We start from the raw sequence: 19,732 nt of genomic DNA on the forward strand, positions 1-19,732 counted from the left end.
AGTGCTGTCCGCCCTGGAGTGGGGCCGGGGGCGAGAACAGAGTGAGCTGCTTTAGTACTCGTGAAAGATCTGTCTTTTCAGACACTTTCGAATAAAGACCGGCCAGGTGCTGTGGCGAAGTAACTGACGGCTCACTGGCACTTTTTAAGATATCTGGAATAAAGATACCTGAAATAAGGTATTCGATAACAACAATAATAAAGATACCTGAAACAATGTATTGAAAAGCTGCAGGTGGAGGGGAAATAGAGGAGCATAGATCTGGCTGGACAAACGACAGAGACATCCCTACGACTCCGCTGCCTGTTTGCAGTCGGTGAGGTACCGGGAAGAGGAGTGAATTGCTTGAACCCATTGCTTAAATGAGCTTTCGGGCGCCGTTCGCTGAGGATCTGGGCTGCGCCCGGTGGAAGAAGCAGGCGGGGGGCGGCGGGGGAGGGACGGCAGCACCTGCCGGCTCTCACCGAGCGATGGGGCCGCCCAGCCCCGTGTCCGCTCCCTCCTTCCCTCCCACCCCGGCCACCCTCGCCCGTTCGAGTGCTCATGCGCCCCGGGAGAGGTTTAAAGAGGGCGCGGCGGCTGGTGCTGTGGCAGTGCGGAGAGGACGGCAGCCGGCGGTAGGGTTGCCTTGTGCTGTGCGCTTAGGCTCTCGACTCCCGCAGGGTGCGGGCCCCGCAGCCATGTGGCTCACGCCCCTTCTCCTCGGTGGGTACCACGGGGAGCGGCTCGGGGCCAGCGGGGCGGGCGCAGAGCATCGCCCCGACCCGCTCCCTGTCTGTTCGCAGGCGCTTTCCTGCTCTCCAGCCCCGTGCGCGGGAGCGACGGCTCGGGTGAGTTGGCAGCCCTCCTTTCTTCACATTCTCACGGGGAGTTTTCCCCTTGCACTGTGTCTGTCTGTCCCCTCCCACCTGGGGCCGCCGGTGTGCGGGTACCGGCTTGGTGTTACCTCGGCGCGTCCAGCTGCGCTGGGAATCCCCGACGGACGCCCCGTGGCGTGCAGGCACTGCCGCGGGCGGGCCGCCCTCGGAAGCGGTGCGAGCTGCAGGGCTGCCGAGGAGGACTCCCATGTCGGGGAACCTCGAGAGGTGGCCCCGCAGTCAGCTGCAGAAGGGCACAGAGAACGTCCGGGAACACTTCTGAAAGGGGGTTAAACTCCCTTCTGGCACAGGTTGAAGAGGCAGACAAGCATTCATTTCGAAGGGAGTGCTGATAGCAAGAGTGAGTCCGAGTGTGTGTGTGTGTGTGTGTTGTAAAGGCACTCACGCAGTGCTTGGTAATTGGAGGATCTTCAGCATACTTTCGACTACGGAACTGATTAAAAACTTATTCAACCTGGTGTGCCATAATTTTGACCTGGCAAGGAAAAGAACATACTTAAGATTTGTAGCAAGGCAGGGCACCGTGCCCTATTGGACTGCATCCCCGCTGCTAGAGAGTGGGCTCTCCAGGAGCCAGAGTCAACCCATGAGAACCAGAAGCCATAGGAAGCAGTTGAAGAAAGAAAGGGCCAGAAGGATGCAAGCAGTTAGTCTGCCCTTTCCAGCGAAGCCTTTCACCAAGGGAAGGCAGGAACCTCCAGAAGAATGTGCTTCTAGACACAGCCTGACTTGCAGAAGGTGAGTGATTTCAAGTTTTTTCTGAATGGTTGTTCAGGATTTCATAGTCACTAGGAAGCAGAATTTGCTCCTTGCTTTGTATTCAAGCATTTGGAACATTCTTTTGTGCTAAACTGATAATAGCTACTATGCCACAATAGTGCTGTGGCTAAAAATGGAGAAAAAAGGCACAGCAATGGAAAACCTCCACTTTATGTTTTATTTTACAGGTGCATTATGGATGAAGTGCCAACAATCTGTCAGGAAATAAGTGAAAATTTTTTTTGTCCTGCTTTTCCCCACGGTTGGAGAAGAAGCCATTGTAATTTGAAGGTATCTAGAAACAGGTGAAATAACATTAAGGGAATAATGTCAAAATGGAGTACTGGTACTAGGATGTGACAGAAAATGTGAACAGTCACTGTAAGACAGTGTCTCTGAACCATTATTGTGAGCCTAAATTTGGTAGCGTCTGCTTATTGAACTAGAAGCTAGAAGAAACTTTTCCAAGAAAAGTGCTTGAATTCTGTTGCTCAAAGTAATGAAAGAACATTAGTTTCCTCAAATCTACTGCATTTAGGCTCATAAATATTAGGGGAGATCTAAAAGGGCTTATACCTTTCCTTATACTCCTGTGAAATGAGGAATAGCTACTCAAATACTGCTGAGTTTAACAGTTTTAGTTACCACACATGAGACTGTATGGGTGAATGAACAGTGGCATGTGATGGTAAGTGACCTTAAATTGATCAGAAAAGGGCAATTTTCAATTGAAATTAATGATTTATCCATGACCAGATTTATTTTTTTACATTTAAAATCCTATTGCTCTTGTCTAGGATGCATGTTTATGATTACATTAATTAGTCTGCAGTCTGTGAATGTGCTTTCCAAAACAAGTAGGCACAGTTCTACCAGGATGTCTGTCTTTTTTTTTTTTTTCTAGTATGAATAAGGTTTGTGGGGACATTCTTTGTGTAAGATACAAAGAGCAGGCTTGTTTAAATATCCAAGATAAAGACCTCAAATCTTCGTGTTTTATGAAGAAATAATACTCAATACCAAGAGGAATAAGAAGCATAATAAGAATGTACTTCTCTATGACTCAAAACATCTCACTGTTGGGAATCTTCAAAATTTTTTTTGTAATGTACATAGGATTTTACTTTTTGTCCTACACAAACTCTGCTTTCCCAAAGCAATGCATGGAAACTTCAGGAATAGAAAAGCTCAGATTTTGGCTGTGGATTTAATTTTTCTAGAGTCTTTTAAATTCATGACTCTGTCAAAAATGGGTAACTCCTATAAGTGGGCATAAGAAATGGTTATTCAGGGCAAATCAGAGTACATGGCATGAGACACCAAAGGGATGGAAACTGATGAAATGACTGAAAGTATGGTTATCAGATGGTTATTTTGAGAGAAGTGAGCCGCTGCTTCTTTTTTCTTTTTTAGGTCAACAGTGATAGAAGACGTTCATCCCTACCTTTAAATATGGCTTAAATGAGGAAGAAATACAGTTTGTCTTTGTTTTTATGGTGTACCCTGATGTAGTGTGTTTCTAGGAGGGTTAAAGAGCATGTGTCTTGGGAGAATGGGATGATGGTCGTTTTATTACAGTTCTGAAGGCCTAATTTTATGTTCTGTAACTTGGGTCTCTAGTCTTCATCAGAGTACAGACTGCATAGCAGTCTAGGACTGAGTCCCTTCCTGTCAGTTACAAGCTTATCTTTCCTCCTTCCAAAGATACACAGATTTAAAGTACTGTATCACAGAGAAATGCTTCCATTGCCACTGTTTACATTCTTAAATTAGTGATTAAAACACGAGTTTTGTCTCACACCATCTATCTATATATCTCTTTAGTGGTTTCTGCTATAATGAAGTATCTTGGTCAGACTAAAAACACCTTCTTCAGTTTTAGTAGTAACATCTTACACACCAATCATTTTCCAACACTTCATGTAAGCTAGTAAAGACCTATTCTACATTCTCCAGTACTCAGACCAGATTAATATGGACTACATGTAGTTATGAATTGGACAGCTGATTATTCTTCCTTGTTAGTTAATGTATTAATGTATCAAATCCACTGTAGGGCTGATATCCCACATCTTAATTTTGGTATCATGTACTTATTTTGAAGCTGTACCAACCACTCCTACTGTTAGTCTCAGTTATAGAATTATAGCTTAGAGTACTGCATCTACCTACACAGAAAACCAAAATGAAGTTGTGGCTTTTTAATTAACATAATTTACCTCAAAGGGAGTGTTTTAGCTCTGTGCTGATCCAAATCAACAACAAAGGACTAAGGCTTCTGTCTATAGTACCTGAGTGCTTCAGCTGACATAGCAGCAGCTTACTTCCTTCCCTTGGAAGCCTCTCTCACAGTATAGACAAGGATCACGACAGCCTCTAGCCTGTTTTACTTTGCTACCAGAAGAGTTGAATGTGCAGTCCTATGTAGTACAAGAATGGTAGCAAGTAACCAAGATAACGACCTCTAAGTTTGCAAAAGAAAAAGTACCAGTTTGCCTATCAGAATTGTATACTAGTAGAGAGCTGTGGCTGCACACCTTCAGTGCACACATGCAAGCATAATGAAAGCTTGATGATCATTTCAGAAGCTACTCTTAAAAGAAAAAAAAAACAACCAAAGCCAGAGTTCTATGTGGAAGAAGTCTTGTGCCTCAGCTGACCAAATAGCTTGTCTCACTGGGTGAATCTGACAGTCCTTTGCACAATGATGATGAAGTAAACTTTGTTACAGTGAGTTGACATGAATGTTCCAGATGTTGCTATATTACTGGAACAAGGAGATGTTTGGGTTTTTTTACATTGGCTTCAGCATGATTTATTGCAGCAACTGAGCAAAATGCTGCTGTCAACCTGCTTCATGAATGCCACTGGAGAGAAGATTCAGTTTCCCAAATGATTAATAGATGTCATATGGCAGGACGTTTCTGTAGGGATGCCACAATAATTTAATTTCTCTTGTAGAGTGGTGACCACTCTTGTGTTCCACCAGCACTCAAAGGTCTTCCCCTAACTCTTCTGTCTCAGCAGTAAAATCACAGATGTAAATGGCTTTTCCTCCAGTAATATTCCTTGGATATTATTTTGATGTTCTTTCTTTAACCCTTTCCACCCTTTCCTTCCACAATTCCTCATAATTAATTTTAAAATGTGTTCTTCCTTGTTGTAACAGTACATTTGTGAGCTTCAACAATATCTTTACAGATGTACTGAAGCAGAAGATGAAGCACTGTACCTAATTTCAAAATAAAACTTTGCTTTAAGCTTGAAAATAGTAGATAAAAAAAAAAACCAACAGCAAGCCCTCAGTTTTTTTCAGGTCATATGTTCTTCTTTTTCCTTTAGCTTCCACTGCTATCACATGCTTTACAAGAGGACTTGACCTTAGAAAGGAGACAGCAGATGTCCTCTGCCCAGCCAACTGTCCTTTGTGGCAATTTTATGTTTTTGGGGATGGAGTTTATGCCTCTCTTTCCAGCGTCTGTGGAGCTGCCATACACAGGTAAGTCATATATCTGACTCCTAATCAATGTTAAGCAAGTTTATATAGTTTTGCCACTGTTAACCTTTTGATGTCATCACAATAAAGAGATTTCTGGACATTGGGAGTCAATATATTAACTCAATGGAATGTCATTAGGAGAAGTGAGAATAAGGAAGAAAAGGTTGGCCAAGTGGCTTGCGATTTATCTGAGTTTTTCCCAAAAAACACTATTAACTTTCTCTGAAGTATCACAGCAGTAGAGGACAGTTACTGTAAGATTATTTGTGTTACTGGTAGACATAGAAGAATGCAGTGTAAATAGTAACTACTTGGAGAGTAAAGTCAGATTCACTTTCTGACTTGAAGAAAAAATACCATGTAAATTAAATTGTTAAAGTTTAAGCTCCAATGTGAACAGACCTGCCTGTGATGTGACTGAATGTGGTTTATAGACTATTACTTTTAATCAGTGTTGTGCTTTTATTGCAGCATTTCTCCTACAGTTGTTTGCTCGGCATTAGTCTATAGAATGGTCTCTTAATTAGGCCAATATATAGCTGAATTCACTTCTGTATCAAACAGAAAAATAAAGACCAAGAAAAACATGCAAAGAAGCCATGATAAATAGAGGTCACTAGAAAAGCAATAATAATTCCACAGGGAAAGAAAAACAGGCTGGCAGATAGCTTATTGAAGTGATGTGAGGTTGTTTTTTAGGTTGAGTTTTTTGAGGAAGGATAAAGATCTAATTACTTCCTTGCAAGGTAAATTCTCAGATCAATTTTTAGTAAGGAAATGTTGGACAAAACCAGTTCTGATTCCTGGCAGTCTACAGGGAGTTTCACGCTTTAATACTTTAAGAAAGCTTTTGGTTACTAAAGGAAGACTTTGAACTTCATCTATGAACTGGCTGTACAATATGGTACTTGTTCACTTACACCTCTCACAGTATGCTTCCTACCACAAAGTAGATTGAGGATGTTGTAATGTGTTATGACTTACAATAGGACTGATATTTTAGGAGCAGAAATTTGGATTAGACATGAAGATAAGTCTCACAGTAAGGACAGAGACTAGATAGCTTTGCATGTTACAGGAACTGCAACACAGTGCAGCTTCCAAAACCAGACATCCATTTGTCTAGAACAGATAACTATAATTGATCCTATCTTGAAGCAAAAGTACAGACTAGATTATCCTGCCCATTTTTTTTTCCCAATTGAGAATTTTATAGTTAAGTATTCTGAATATATTCAAAAGGAAGAATTCATCATGCATTTAATCTAAATTGAGTTGGTTTCAAGAGTTATTCTTGCTGCAAATCACTATGTTGAGGTATACTATATTACAGAGACCTTTTTAAATGTCCTATTCCCATGAGGATTTCATTAGCATTTGTGGATTGCGCAAGAAGTTATCCAGGATTTCTCTAAGTGTCACTGAACTTAGAGCTAATTTCATTGAGCTCCTAGGTACATTTATGCTAATGTATACATAAACTACAGTTAAACAAACAAAAAAGTCATACCATCTTATTCATGTATTCTGGATAAGAATACTGCTGCCTTTGCAGAAAAGCTGCAGAAAGTTGTTATATATCACAGTTTTTGACAAGACTTTCAAAATTCAGGCTATTTTTTATAATAACCTCTGAAATAAACTAAACCAAACTATTTTTTTTATTTGATTTAAAGAAGGAATTTGAACCGAAACTGGAATGTCTCAAATGCTATAGACTAATAGCGACAGTACTATGAGGGGCAGCTAGAAAGAACTTGAAGGTATTGTGGTGGTTTCTGTATATTTGTTTTTAAAGCTTAAGAGTTAGTTTCAAAGACAATTACACATCTCTGTGTTTTATATCAATCTTGAACAGGCTTCCTTTTGATCATTCTGTAAAATGAAATAATGCTGCCATTCTGGGCATTTTAAGGGCCTTCATGAGTGTTTAAAAAAATTAAATTTCAGTTCTTTGTATTTCCTAGTTTAGGAATATATAAAATGATTGTGGAAGAATGTCTGTACAAATGGTATTTTTTTGAAAAGGTTATAGAGGAAAAGAGTCTTCTTTCCATTGTGTCTTTTTTCTAAGACAATATCTGGATTTAGTAATGCAGTCATTTATTTTAACATTCTGTTTCTTTGCTGGTTGCCAAAGATGTCTTTACTTAGAGGTATAAAAGCTCTCACTATAAAGACCTTTTTCAGAGACTGAAGACTTGAGCATTTTGATTAGGAACTTTTGCAACTTTCCAGTTCAATTAGGTGGTGGTCTTGAACCTCCCATGCCAGTGGCCACTGTGACTCTTGGAGAAGTCACACCAAGAAAGCTCATGGGACTTGGTTCTGTTACAACTGGGGAACAATTTTACAAAAGCAGGAGGTACAAGAAATGGAAGATGCAGGTTTCAAGATTTGTACAGTCTTCCTTGAGGTAATAAAGCTGTTCATTGAAGTCTGTACCTCATAAACTGTGGTTTGTTGTTCTCCAGCTCAGCATAGGAATATGGAAAAAAAATCCATGCTTTTCAATAGTGAGTGTCAATATACATTATATTGTTTGTGAAATGTGCACCTGTTACTAAAACCTGCATCTAACTGTCTGTCTCCACAGGGATTGTGGGAACAATGAGGGCTCTAACAAGGACTAAAATATACTCATCCTTTTAATCAGTGTCTTCCACTAGGGAGGTAAATTAACAGTGTTCAAGTCTTCTGAAATATGATAAACTGTAGCAAAGCATTTTGAAAAAGCAGAATATAGGTGAAAAATCTTCACCTATACTCAGGTGAAGATTTCAGGAGAACTGTTGTTCTCTGAAGACTACCTTTCTGTTGGGGGCTATTAGTCCTGTTGGTTTCATGTGTTCAGAACAGTATTCACTGCTTAATATTTAGTTGGTTTTACTGCAACTATTCGCAACTTCAAATGTTAGTCCTGGTAGAAAAGAATTGATGAATGAAGGAGAGGTGGTAGCTCTTTAGTTCTCATCTAATTTCTGTGCATGCTGCAAAATCCAATAGAAATATATGAAGTACCTGCTCCTTCTTGCTCTGTATTGCAATGGTTAAACTCTACACTGGTGTCAAAGTAGCTCCAAGAAGATATTGCCAATGGGTAATCAACGTAATTTGCTGTTACTGTGCTGTAACTAGGTATGCGCTTTGAGAATTTAAACACTGTCTTCCAAATAACTGAAACGACCACATCTAGTTTAAAACTAGGTCTACCCTCAAATGCACTGCAAGGTGAGTGCAGTATAGCTCCATATGGTAAGTACTGCGAAGTACCAGGCCAGTGCCGCTACAATGACTGCTGCTATAGAGAACAGCCAGCCAGACTCTTTCAAGAAGCTCCAGGCTGGGGAACAGCTCTTGTTTACTCTTTAAAGTGAAAATAATCGTGTGAGCATGGATCAGTTCCCCTTTTCACATACACTCCAGTTTGTGCAGTAGATCCAAATTGAGACTTAAGTTTATATAAACCACATAATGTTTATTCCTATGAGTAGTTCCATTACTGTGAGGCAATTAACAGGAAAAACCACAATGTAATGAATGTAACGAATTAAGCAGGTAGGGATAATTCCATATACTACAGATGAATAAGCTTTCTGCTTGTTTTAGTTTGTTATACTTGGCTTTTGTCTCCTTATTTTGTCTGTAATTACTCTCAGGGAATAGAGTATTTATTTAATATTTTTCTTTTTCTGGGCAGAAGAATAAAAGATTCATTTGTTGGGGAAAGAACGGAGAACCAGGCTGACACTATGTAGGCATAAGCATGGAGTTAAATCTACCACTGAGTGATTAATTGGATTAATAATCAGAAGGTCAAATGAAGGACTAGGTTCTCAGCTTGTGCAGTTCTGTTCTAGTGCCAATTCCACTAAATAGAAACCTAGCCCAGTGTGCTAGTTTTAAGATGCTAAATAAGCATGTAAACTTTTCCACAACCTTCCTAACTTAGTCACAGGGTAGAACTATTTCTAATTAAGCATTAGGGTTCCAGAACTCAAGCATAACAAAAGCATATCATGGTATTACCAAGCCAGCCACAAAGTGACCACAAACTCAAATGGCCTCCAAGATGTCCTAGTATTTGCTACCAGAATATTGACAGAAGCTGTCTGGGCAGAAGGATTTCTGAGCAGCTGTAGATCCCCACGGAAACTTTGGTTTAGTGCCTGCTTCAGCTGCAGAGGCTTCCTTCCTGCCAAAGTCAATAGTGGTGAAGAGGAGACAGAAGAAGGACAGCCTAGGGTGCCAGAGGGTGCTGGCATGAAACCATGCACAGCTCTATATTGGTGACTGGCTTGACAGGCTGGAGAGGTGGGCACAAGCCAACCTCAGGAGGTTCAACAAGACCAAGTACAGGGTCCTGCAGCTGGGTCGAGGCAATCCCAAGCACAAATACAGGCTGGGCAGTGACTGGCCCTGAGGAGAGGGACTTGGGGGTCCTGGTGGACAAGCTCAACATGAGCTGTCAATGTGCACTTGCAGCCCAGAAAGTCAACCAGAGCCTGGGCTGCAGCAAGAGCAGTGTGGCCAGCAGGTCAAGGGAGGTGATTCTCCCCCTCTGCTCAGCTCTGGTGAGACCCCACCTGGAGTACTGCATCCAGTTCTGGAGCCTCTATTACAAGAGGGATATGGACATGCTGGAAGGTGTCCAGAGAAGGGCCACCAGGATGAGCAGAGGGCTGGAGCTCCTCTCCTATATGAGGACAGACTGAAAGAGTTGGGGGCTGTTCAGTCTGGAGAAAAGAAGGCTTCAAGGTGACCTTATTGTGGCTTTCCAGTATCTGAAGGGGGCTACAAGAAAGCTGGGGAGGGACTTTTTAGGCTATCAGGTAGTGATAGGATTAGGGGGAATGGAATAAAGCTGGAAGTGGGGAGATTCAGACTGGACGTGAGGAAGAAGTTCTTTCCCATGAGAGTGGTGAGAGCCTGGAATGGGCTGTCCAGGGAGGTGGCTGGGGCCCCATCCCTGGAGGTGTTTAAGGCCAGGCTGGATGAGGCTCTGGCCAGCCTGCTCTAGTGTGAGGTGTCCCTGCCCATGGCAGGAAGGTTGGAACTGGCTGAGCCTTGTGGTCCCTTCCAACCCTGACTGATTCTGTGATTCTATGATTGCAAGTAACTGGGCAGCAGTAGGAGACCAAACTTTAGAAAAGGAGGAGGATGCTTCTTGGATTGATGGAGAAAAGCAGTTCATGTGGAAGGAGTTGGCAGCTGCTGGTAGTAGGAAGGAAAGATGGGAATTCAGGTAATTTAGCTATCTTAACGTGCCAGAGGACAATTGTTATCATCCAATAGGAAATGCCAGCTGCTCTAACACCCAGCACTCTTGGCCACAGGAAGAGGAATTTTGGGGTTAAAAGCATTTTCTTGCATCGTATGGCAGGCCTTCATCTTTCTGCTCTCTCCCTTGTGCTGAAAAAGCAGATATCCTAGCTAAAGCTATGTATGAGGAGCATAATGATTAGCATAAAAATATACCATGTGAGTTTCTGAGCAAATATTTTGGACTGCAAACCATATCAGCTCAGTACCTACTTCTTTGAACATCCAAGCAGCAGTGGTGCTTTCTTTGGGCTTGGGATCTCTCCTTGGCATAGGACATTTAGTCTATGTTCAAACCTATGTTCTCTTTGCTCTTTAACACTATTATACAAGAAGAGGAAAAACAGTCTTTGTGTATTTCTCTGACAACGTTTTTTTATCTTTAGATGATTTTACCTAGCTGATCCTTATTGATCTCACTTAGAACTAAGCCCATTTAAGTGAAGAGCCACTTGGCTTCACCTCCAACATTTAAAAATAAGTCAACATCTTACCAGCATGCTGCTAAAAGTGCTCTCTTCATCAGTCAAATCTCTCACTACTCTTACACATTCTAAGAAACAATGGAACATTTACCAAAAAGAAAAAATTTCATCTGGTGCTTCCTCTTTCTTTTAACAGGAGCTGGTATCCAGCTTTCTACTGCGTTACCTAAGATGACTGACTGCAGTTATCTATAACATAAGGCTCATTTTCTGTGTATGGAAGAGTCTCTTTGTGGATTAGCCATCAGTTCTGCTGTGCAGGCTTCTTGAAAAGCATTTAAAAAATAAGATGAACAGTTCTTGAAGTTTACTTTGAGGAGATACATGAGGGTCTAAAATGCTTCTACCTACTCATTACCTCAATTCAGATTAAGTATGTTTTACATGAAATTCGTGTATGTCGTAAGACTTCCTGTATCCTCTGCTGCCCTTGGACAGTACACTTTTTTTCCATAAGCTACTGTGCAGTGAGATACTGAATTGCTTCTTTACCTGTCTGCTTTTCTGTTTAATTTGTGTGCGTTTTGAGTGAAAATACCACTTAGGTATAAATTATGATTTATTAATAGTGAAGGTAGGCAAGAGAAGACACTGCCAGTTCTTCTATAAAGTTGCTGTCAAGCACTGCTGGCAGGAGTATGAAACACAGTGAGTAAGGAAAGTGAAAACTGTTCCTGGAAAATCTGCAGGAGTAAAGAACAGCAGTGAAAACTAAAGCAGATTTTAATGACAAATCATTCTGAGGCACTTATTCACTGTTTACCAAATACATTTTTCTGGAGCTCTTTCCTTTAGGAATTGATATGTCCTTGAAAGACCACTCCTCTGTGCCAGTCTGAACACTGCCAGAATTCTAAAATTTCCTGACTTCTTTTTCTAAGCCCATGTGGTGCTCTGCAGAATAGTTTCATTAAAAAGTCTTTTCATGTATTTATATCTTGTAGCCTGAACAGAACTATTTGCCTCTTCTTACGGAGGCTAGCACCCAGTATACTAACGATAATATAACTGTATTGCATTTTTTGGTGACTGATTTATAACAACTCTTTTTGTATTTCAGTGGGGTGATCACCAGTGCAGGAGGAGCTGTAAGGGTGCAGACTCTTCCAGGACAGGAAAACTACCCTGCTGTAAATGCTAATGGGATCCAGTCTCAGGTGCTTGCTAGATGGGCTTCATCTTTCTCTGTGACTGGTAGGTGGATCACACTTATTTGTTAAACTATATTTGGCATATTAACAGAACTCAAGGAAACTTCTTTAGTGTTCCTCTATCCATAAACAAAGTGATTGTATCTGAGGTGTAGTAGCAAAAGCTTTCACTTTGAACTTTTAATTTTATTTTCATTTTTCACAACTTAATACTATTCCAGCTAGACTAGCTAGTCTGTAGCAGAAGCCAAGATGTACAAGTGGATCACAGTTACTTAGAACACAATGACATGATAGCAGGCAGTTAAGAATGCTGTTCCATGACAGTTTAAGCTGATCTAAGGCAGCAAACCAGTTATCATCCTCTGCCACCTGAAAAGGTTAAACCACCCTCATGAACATAGGTAAAGAGCTTACTGGTTATGTATGTTGCTGTGTCTTCAAAAATACGAAAACATATGTTTTCTGTCATTTTATTTTAAAATTTAGGAAACAAATGTTTCTCAAATGTATTCTAATTGTTCACACAACTAAAATTGACCTTAATATCTTTAAAACTAGCAATTCTTGTATAGTGTCCATTGCAACCTGAAGCTAAGAGCTTGGAGTTGCAGCTGCTTTTGATGAGGTTACAGGTGAAATATAACTCTCCAGATCAACTCCTGAATGTATCTGCTACAAATAACATCTGCCATAGTTCAAAACTCTCATCAGTTAGATATGCTGCAATTACTCAGCTGCTCAAAGGGGAGGCTTTTTACTTGCAAAGCAAGGAGCGTAATACTGGATGGCACCAAAGATCAATCTAGACCCTTCTCCTACTCCAAGAGTAGCTAATGACAGATGATGAAGAAAGATTATTAGAAATACAGCACTATTCAAGCACTTGTAATTCCATCGAAATACAGGAAATTTACCTTCCAATATTTTAACAGGTACCAAGAACACAGCCCTTGAAGCAGTTGGGCGATCTGTATCAACAGCACGTCCTTCTACAGGTATAAGACCTCTGGAACAAGGGAAGCTTCTGTGAAAAGATGTGCCACAGTGCATGGATCTGACTAAAATGCCATGTTTTGTAGGATTTGATTATTTGTAAAGAAACAGATATATACAATGCAAACCTATGTTATATATATCTATCTTTCATCAGCAAAAAAGAAGGAATAATTTGTAATGGAGGAGCCTGATTCTAATTTCAATACTGTTCATGCAGATTAAGAAAGACTTCAGTGAATTTTAAAAAGTAATACGAATAACAGAAAGGAAGAAGTTCATGAGCTCATATAACATTCCTATTATGCAACCAAGTAGAAAGGCAAGGCATTCCTTCTTATAGAACTACTCAACAGCAAAGTACTGTCAAGACTTACACAGCCAAAATGTAGGTACTAAGTGAATTTCTCCACAGACAATGCTGCCAGTAAAAGGCTAGATCAGTTTTTGTGAAGGTTAGTGCTGTATAAATACTAGACTTGGATCTTGTCTGTGAATTGACTGTTTGCTTTACAGTCACAGTTAGCTGTTTCATTTGGAAAAGAATATTCTCTACAGAGCAAAGCAGTAGTAGTGCAACTCTGAGAAGCTCACCATGAGCTGGCAATGCACTCATGCAGCCAAAAAGGCAAATTGTGCCCTAGGCTGCAACAAGAGGAACGTGGCCAGTAGGGCAAGAGAGGAGATTCTGCCCCTTTACTCTGCTCTTGTGAGACCCCATCTGGAATACTGTGTCCAGTTCTGGTGCCCCCATCATAAGAAGGATACAGAGCTGTTAGAGCGAGTCCTGAGGAGGGCCACAAAAATGATCCAAGGGCTGCAACTCCTCTCCTATGATGATAGGCTGAGGGAGATGGTGCCATTTAGCCTGAAGAAGACTCTGGGGGGACCTTAGAGCTGCCTTTCAATACCTGAAGGGATCCTACAGAAAGGCTGGAGAGGGACTTTTCATAAGGGTGTGTAGCAATAGGACCAGGGGGAATGGTTTAAAGCTGAGGGAGATGGGATTTAAGGAAGTAGTTCTTCAGTGCAAAGGTGGTGGAACTCTGGAAATAGGTTGCCCAGGGAGGTTGTGCATGCCTCCTTCCTGGGGGGTGATTGAGGCCAGGATGGATGAGGCTTTGTGGAGCTGAGTCTAGTTGAGGGGTGTTCCTGCTCCTGGTGGGGAGGTTGGAGATGATGATCTCTAAGATCCCTTTCAACCTAAGCCATTCTATGAGGTTTAATAGTTAAACCACTTAATAGTTCTTACTGCAGATAGATTGCAATGTAATTCTTGGAGTCTGAGTTTTTTCTGGCTCACTTTTGACTGTTCACTTGTAATTAAATGATCTATGCTGTTTTCTTCACTGAAGGTAAAAGACCTAAGAAGCTACTTGATAAAAAGGCTGGAAACAAAGGTAAGAACATACAGATTTAACTTCTGCAAAGCAAAATCCTGATGTTTGTTTGATGTTAAGTAAGTCTAGCTATTTTGGATGTTCACAGACTGTAAAGCTGACATTGCATTTCTCATTGATGGAAGTTACAATATTGGCCAACGCAGATTTAATTTGCAGAAAAATTTTGTTGGAAAAGTAGCCATGATGTTGGGGATTGGCACAGAAGGACCTCATGTTGGAGTTGTGCAAGCCAGGTAAGAACAGACCTATGTAAAACATATCTGATTAATAAGAGAAATCAATATATCACCCTTTATTTTGCAGAACAGTATTCACACAGTGCTGGCGGATGAATAGCAAGAGAAAGCAAACTCTTCCCAGCTGTAGCACTGTTTGCTCTGTGCTACACTGAGAAATCACTGTGTGGGAATGCATGGAAAAGTAGTCATCTTCTGTCTCTGTGATACTTGATATTTGGATAGAGAGAGCAGTCACATTTTTAACATCCCCTCTGCCACTGACAGTTCTGTAGCTTATCTTAGTAAGACAGCAAAAAGCACTCTACAAAGGAGAGATGGCTCCTCAAAAACTGTAGAGAGAATTGTCACAAATGGCTACATGCATATACAACACAACTGCTTTTGCCAACCTGTAAGTTACTACAGCTAATATTTTAACATTATAAATGGTCACTATGTATGTTGGTAGGCTGAAAAATAGTCTGAAAGTCACATGTTAGTAAAAGATCTTTTGGAGCTACAGCTTTGTTTGCTAGTTCTCAGCAGTAGCAGTTTTTCAAGGTTTAACTGCTTTGGCAATTGCTTCTGGAGTAGTGGAAGCACAAAGAAGTCTTTAAGATGAAACATCTGTTAGTCTAACATTGGGTTTTTCTATTCTATTCTAATCCTTAAAGTCTATTCCTCTGTCTTGCTTTTAGACAGCTGCAGAGTGCATGTCTGTGTCTGACTTAATGACCTAGGCTTGCTTTTGTAGTCACTAGAAAGACAGACCATGTTCACAGCACAAACCATCTCAACCACTTTGCATGCCTCTGTTTTATGTTTCCACAGTGAATATCCAAAAATTGAATTCAATCTGAAAAATTTCACTGCTGCAAAAGAAGTTTTGTTTGCCATAAAGGAACTAGGATTCAGGGGAGGCAATTCTAATACAGGTGAGTTTCTGTGTTTATGAAGTAGTCAGCTTTTCACTAGTAACAGTGATGTCTTGAGTTGCTGCTTAAAGAGTTAGAATAAGAGATGTGCCACATGGACATTCCAAATATGTTGCTTTTCACAAGATCAGTTAAAGCAGTTTGTCAGCTTTCTTCCTTCCAGTTCATTTGGCAAGCAATAATATCACAGCATAACAGAATGGTAGGGGTTGGAAGGGACCTCTGGAGATGAAGTCCAATCACCCTGCCAAAGCAGGATTACCCAGGGCAGGTCACACAGGAATGCATACAGATGGGTCTTGAAAAGTCTCCAGAGGAGATGCCACAACCATTCTGGACAGCCTGCCACTTTCACAGTGAAGAAGTTTCTCCTCATGCTGAGGTGGAACCTCCTGGGTTCCAGCTTATATCCATCTATTAGACTTGTAGATGAAAAAATGCCAGTTTTCTTTCTCAGCTTTATCTGAGGGGATGATTTTTTTTTTTTTTTTTTTTGGTGGGAGTAGTTTGGATTTGTTGGGGTGTGTGTGTTTAACTTCTAGGTTACTGAAGCTTTATTATTACATTTCCTGGGGCACTATTTTGCTTTTACCATAAATTACTATACCTGTCATCATAAGCAAAATCCAGCACAATTTCATGTAGGAAACTGGTATCAAATTGTAATTGCATTATTTCTTCATATTTCTTTTTCTGTTCAAAACCAGGGAAAGCTTTGAAGCACACAGCTCAGAAATTCTTCTCTTCAGAAAGTGGAGCACGCAAAGGAATTCCCAAGATCATTGTAGTGTTCTTAGATGGCTGGCCCTCAGATGATATAGAAGAAGCTGGCATAGTGGCCAGAGAATTTGGAGTCAATGTATTCATTGTATCTGTAGCAAAACCCACAACAGAGGAGCTGGGAATGGTACAAGACATAGGTTTTGTTGATAAAGTAAGAGAATATCAGTTGACATTTTTCAGTGATTCCAGAGAATTTACGTCATGCTAAAAACTTAAGGAACTAATTATTTTATATGTATTTGTGTATATATAAAATTAAAATAGTCTCTCAAAAGTGGCAGGGAAGCTATCACTTCTTATAAGTGATCTTTCTCAGTTACATTGTATTTTACACATAGAATCACAGAATCGGTCAGGGTTGGAAGGGACCACAAGGATCATCTTGTTCCAACCCCCCCCTATAGAAGTGCCAGGGAGAAAAAAAAAAAGAAATGTTACTTTAAATGACTTGAAGCTGTATTTCTACCAAACTGTATGCCTGCATTTGTAAGAAATTACAGATTTAAAAAAAAAAAATGCTTAGCAAGTTCAAAGGGAGAACACAGAAACCGAATTTTGAGTGTACAAGCAAAAACAGAGAACTTCCAATCCTCTGTATATTCAGCACCCAAGACTTTGTTCACGTCAAAAAAAAATATTTCCAGTTGTTAAAATTCTTAAAAATAAAGTGAAATTACTTGAGTTTTCCAGAGGTCAGGGGCAGGCTTGACTTTATTATGGGACAAAATAATCTGTATTACAACTTTCACCTACTTAAGCTGCAGATGTTTGTCCTCAATTTCTTTACAAGCAAAATCCCAGCCCCCCCCCCCCCAAACCTGGCCAGTCTGGCTCCATTTCTATTCTCCTTTTGAAAGCAAATCATCAATGTTTGATTATTGCCCACACAGCTGCTGTGTCAATATTCACTTCTTGGCTTTCTGTTTTCAAACAGGCTGTCTGTCGAAATAACGGCTTCTTCTCTTACCAAATGCCCACCTGGTTTGGTACCACCAAATACGTAAAGCCTCTTGTCCAAAAGCTGTGTTCACACGAGCAGATGTTGTGTAGCAAGACGTGCTACAACTCCGTCAACATCGGTTTCTTGATAGACGGTTCCAGCAGCATTGGAGACAGCAACTTCCGCCTTGTGCTGGAATTCGTCAGCAATGTTGCAAAGGCTTTTGAGATCTCGGACATCGGCTCCAAGATTGCAGCTGTGCAGTTCACATACGACCAGCGTACTGAGTTCAGCTTCACAGACTACGCCACGAAAGAAAAGGTCCTCTTGGCCATCCGGAACATTCGCTACATGAGTGGTGGCACTGCCACGGGCGACGCCATCTCCTTCACTACCAGAAATGTGTTTGGGCCGATGAAGGACAGCCCTAACAAACACTTCCTTGTGGTTTTGACTGATGGTCAGTCTTACGATGATGTTAGAGGACCTGCTGCCGCTGCACAGAAAGCAGGTAAATGACGTGTCTCTAAAAGAGGTGGAAGTTGATTCCTCCTATTTCTGTTGTGTAGTAAATGTTAAGATTTTAATGTGTGTAACTACATCCCAGTGTGTGAATCAAGTACCCTATCTGTTTTAAATTCAGTAAGATGGAACTGTTTTCCATTAGGATGAAAAATCCCCAGTGCTATGGGGCCAGGTATGAGGAGACTCACTCATGGTAGATCAGTAAAAAATATACACTCAGTCTTATTTCCATAAGCAGGAGAGAAAATAGTAGGTTCAAAATTAAAAGCCAAGTAGTGAAGCTCCAATCAGTGATGCCATCCAATGCTGTATGACTCCCGCTCTTCAACAGCAGTTTTGGCCAAAAGCTTTTTGGGCTGCCGATGCTTGAAAGCCCTAAGCACACACAAAGGATCTAAATGCATTTGCACAAATCATGGTACTCAGTGTTGTTTCAGGACTGACGTTGTAACTGCTACACTTTTTTGTGCCACTACAAAACCAGCTAAGGTATTGGCTCTTAATATACCCCAGATTTCCTTCAGGAATTTCACTTGAGACAGATCTTCTAATTCCTGCAGTGGCAAAATCTAATAATCCTTGACAGACTTCAGGTATTGAAACACCCTTTTCTGAAAAGGATTAATTAATGGATGTAGAACTGGCTGCTTTCCTTGTATTTGTATATGTCCTTAACTACCTTTTTTTTCCTCATTGCAGGAATAACAGTCTTCTCTGTTGGTGTTGCCTGGGCACCTCTGGATGATCTGAGAGATATGGCATCTGAACCAAAAGAATCTCATACTTTCTTCACTAGGGAGTTCACAGGATTGGAACAGATGGTCCCTGATATTATTAGAGGCATCTGTAAAGATTTTTTGGAATCTAGACAATAAAGAAAATCTGTTGTTAGATATTACTACATTGAAACTAAACACCATGAAACCGAAATGGTCCAAATACAAATGCTTTATCCTTGTATATGCTATCATAAGGAAAGAAGAAAGGCTACTTCTCGTTTCTGTAGTCAGTCAAGGATTCTTGTGACCTTGTTAGAAGTTGTACTGGAATGCAGAATTTGGCCAACAGCTACTCCTCTCAGTACATGTATAGTATCCCCACGTTTAAACTTACTCATATTGTGCACTTAAGGCTATCAGATATCAGCAGATGAAACAATACAGCTCTGACTTTTCTGCTGTCACTTGCTAGATGTCATCTTATGAGTTAAAGATAATATTTTTAATACATGGTACTACTCTCTTCCATAAGCCTTCTATAGCTTGCCGATGAGGTTCTGTATCTTCTGAAGAAGTTCTGCTGATAGCATGGAGCACTTTCAGTGCTCCTGTTGCACAACATCATTTTTGCAAGGCAGTTTAAGAAAAGACCTGCCAGATTGTAGCTGAACAGTCTGGTTTCACTAGTTGAGGTTTGGCTGTTGTGAACAATACTGCCATATGGTTGGCAAAGTTTATGATAAAAGACATTTAAGTTCTAACCACAGATTTCTGTTGTTTGGTTCTTTTGGCACAGATTTTTGAAAGGCAGGGTAGTTCTTTTTGTGGATCTGGATCCTCACCTATCAGCTGATACTACTGCTTCTTATACCACTGCAGTCAACAGTGATGTATCTGATAACCAGATTTTTTTTCCCTGTCTTTGCCTTACACTGTCTTGATTTTACAAAGTTGATAGTGGCTAGACAGCTAGAGACTGGAAGCTTGGGCACAGAGATCAAATTAGACCACACAGTGGGAACTGAAGCATTCAAATGTACCTCAGACATTGAAACCTAACTGATTTGTACTAGGTTACATGGTTAGAAAAGAGGAGAGTAGGCAGACACATAAGTGGGA

At 40.7% G+C, this 19,732-nt stretch overlaps 1 protein-coding gene across 1 annotated transcript; it reads left to right on the top strand.

Annotated features, from left to right (window-relative positions):
- Positions 1-362: 362 nt before the first annotated feature.
- COCH (cochlin) lies at positions 363-18,769 on the top strand. The gene is made up of 11 exons (XM_054400702.1): positions 363-705; positions 786-830; positions 4,980-5,136; positions 12,004-12,137; positions 13,030-13,092; positions 14,446-14,490; positions 14,579-14,726; positions 15,543-15,646; positions 16,354-16,580; positions 17,364-17,880; positions 18,594-18,769. Exons 1-11 carry the CDS (start codon positions 363-365, stop codon positions 18,767-18,769), a joined length of 1,959 nt encoding a protein of 652 aa, XP_054256677.1.
- The last annotated feature ends 963 nt before the right edge of the window (positions 18,770-19,732 follow it).

The sequence above is a fragment of the Indicator indicator genome, chromosome 4 (assembly GCF_027791375.1).
Source record: "Indicator indicator isolate 239-I01 chromosome 4, UM_Iind_1.1, whole genome shotgun sequence".
NCBI classification, from domain to species: domain Eukaryota; kingdom Metazoa; phylum Chordata; class Aves; order Piciformes; family Indicatoridae; genus Indicator; species Indicator indicator.

Coding starts and splice junctions, on each gene's coding strand:
- COCH (XM_054400702.1), top strand. CDS start 363: ATGAGCTTTCGGGCGCCGTTCGCTGAGGATCTGGGCTGCGCCCGGTGG. Junction 831..4,979: donor GCGCGGGAGCGACGGCTCGG/GTGAGTTGGCAG, acceptor TTTTTCCTTTAG/CTTCCACTGCTATCACATGC. Junction 15,647..16,353: donor GGGAGGCAATTCTAATACAG/GTGAGTTTCTGT, acceptor GTTCAAAACCAG/GGAAAGCTTTGAAGCACACA.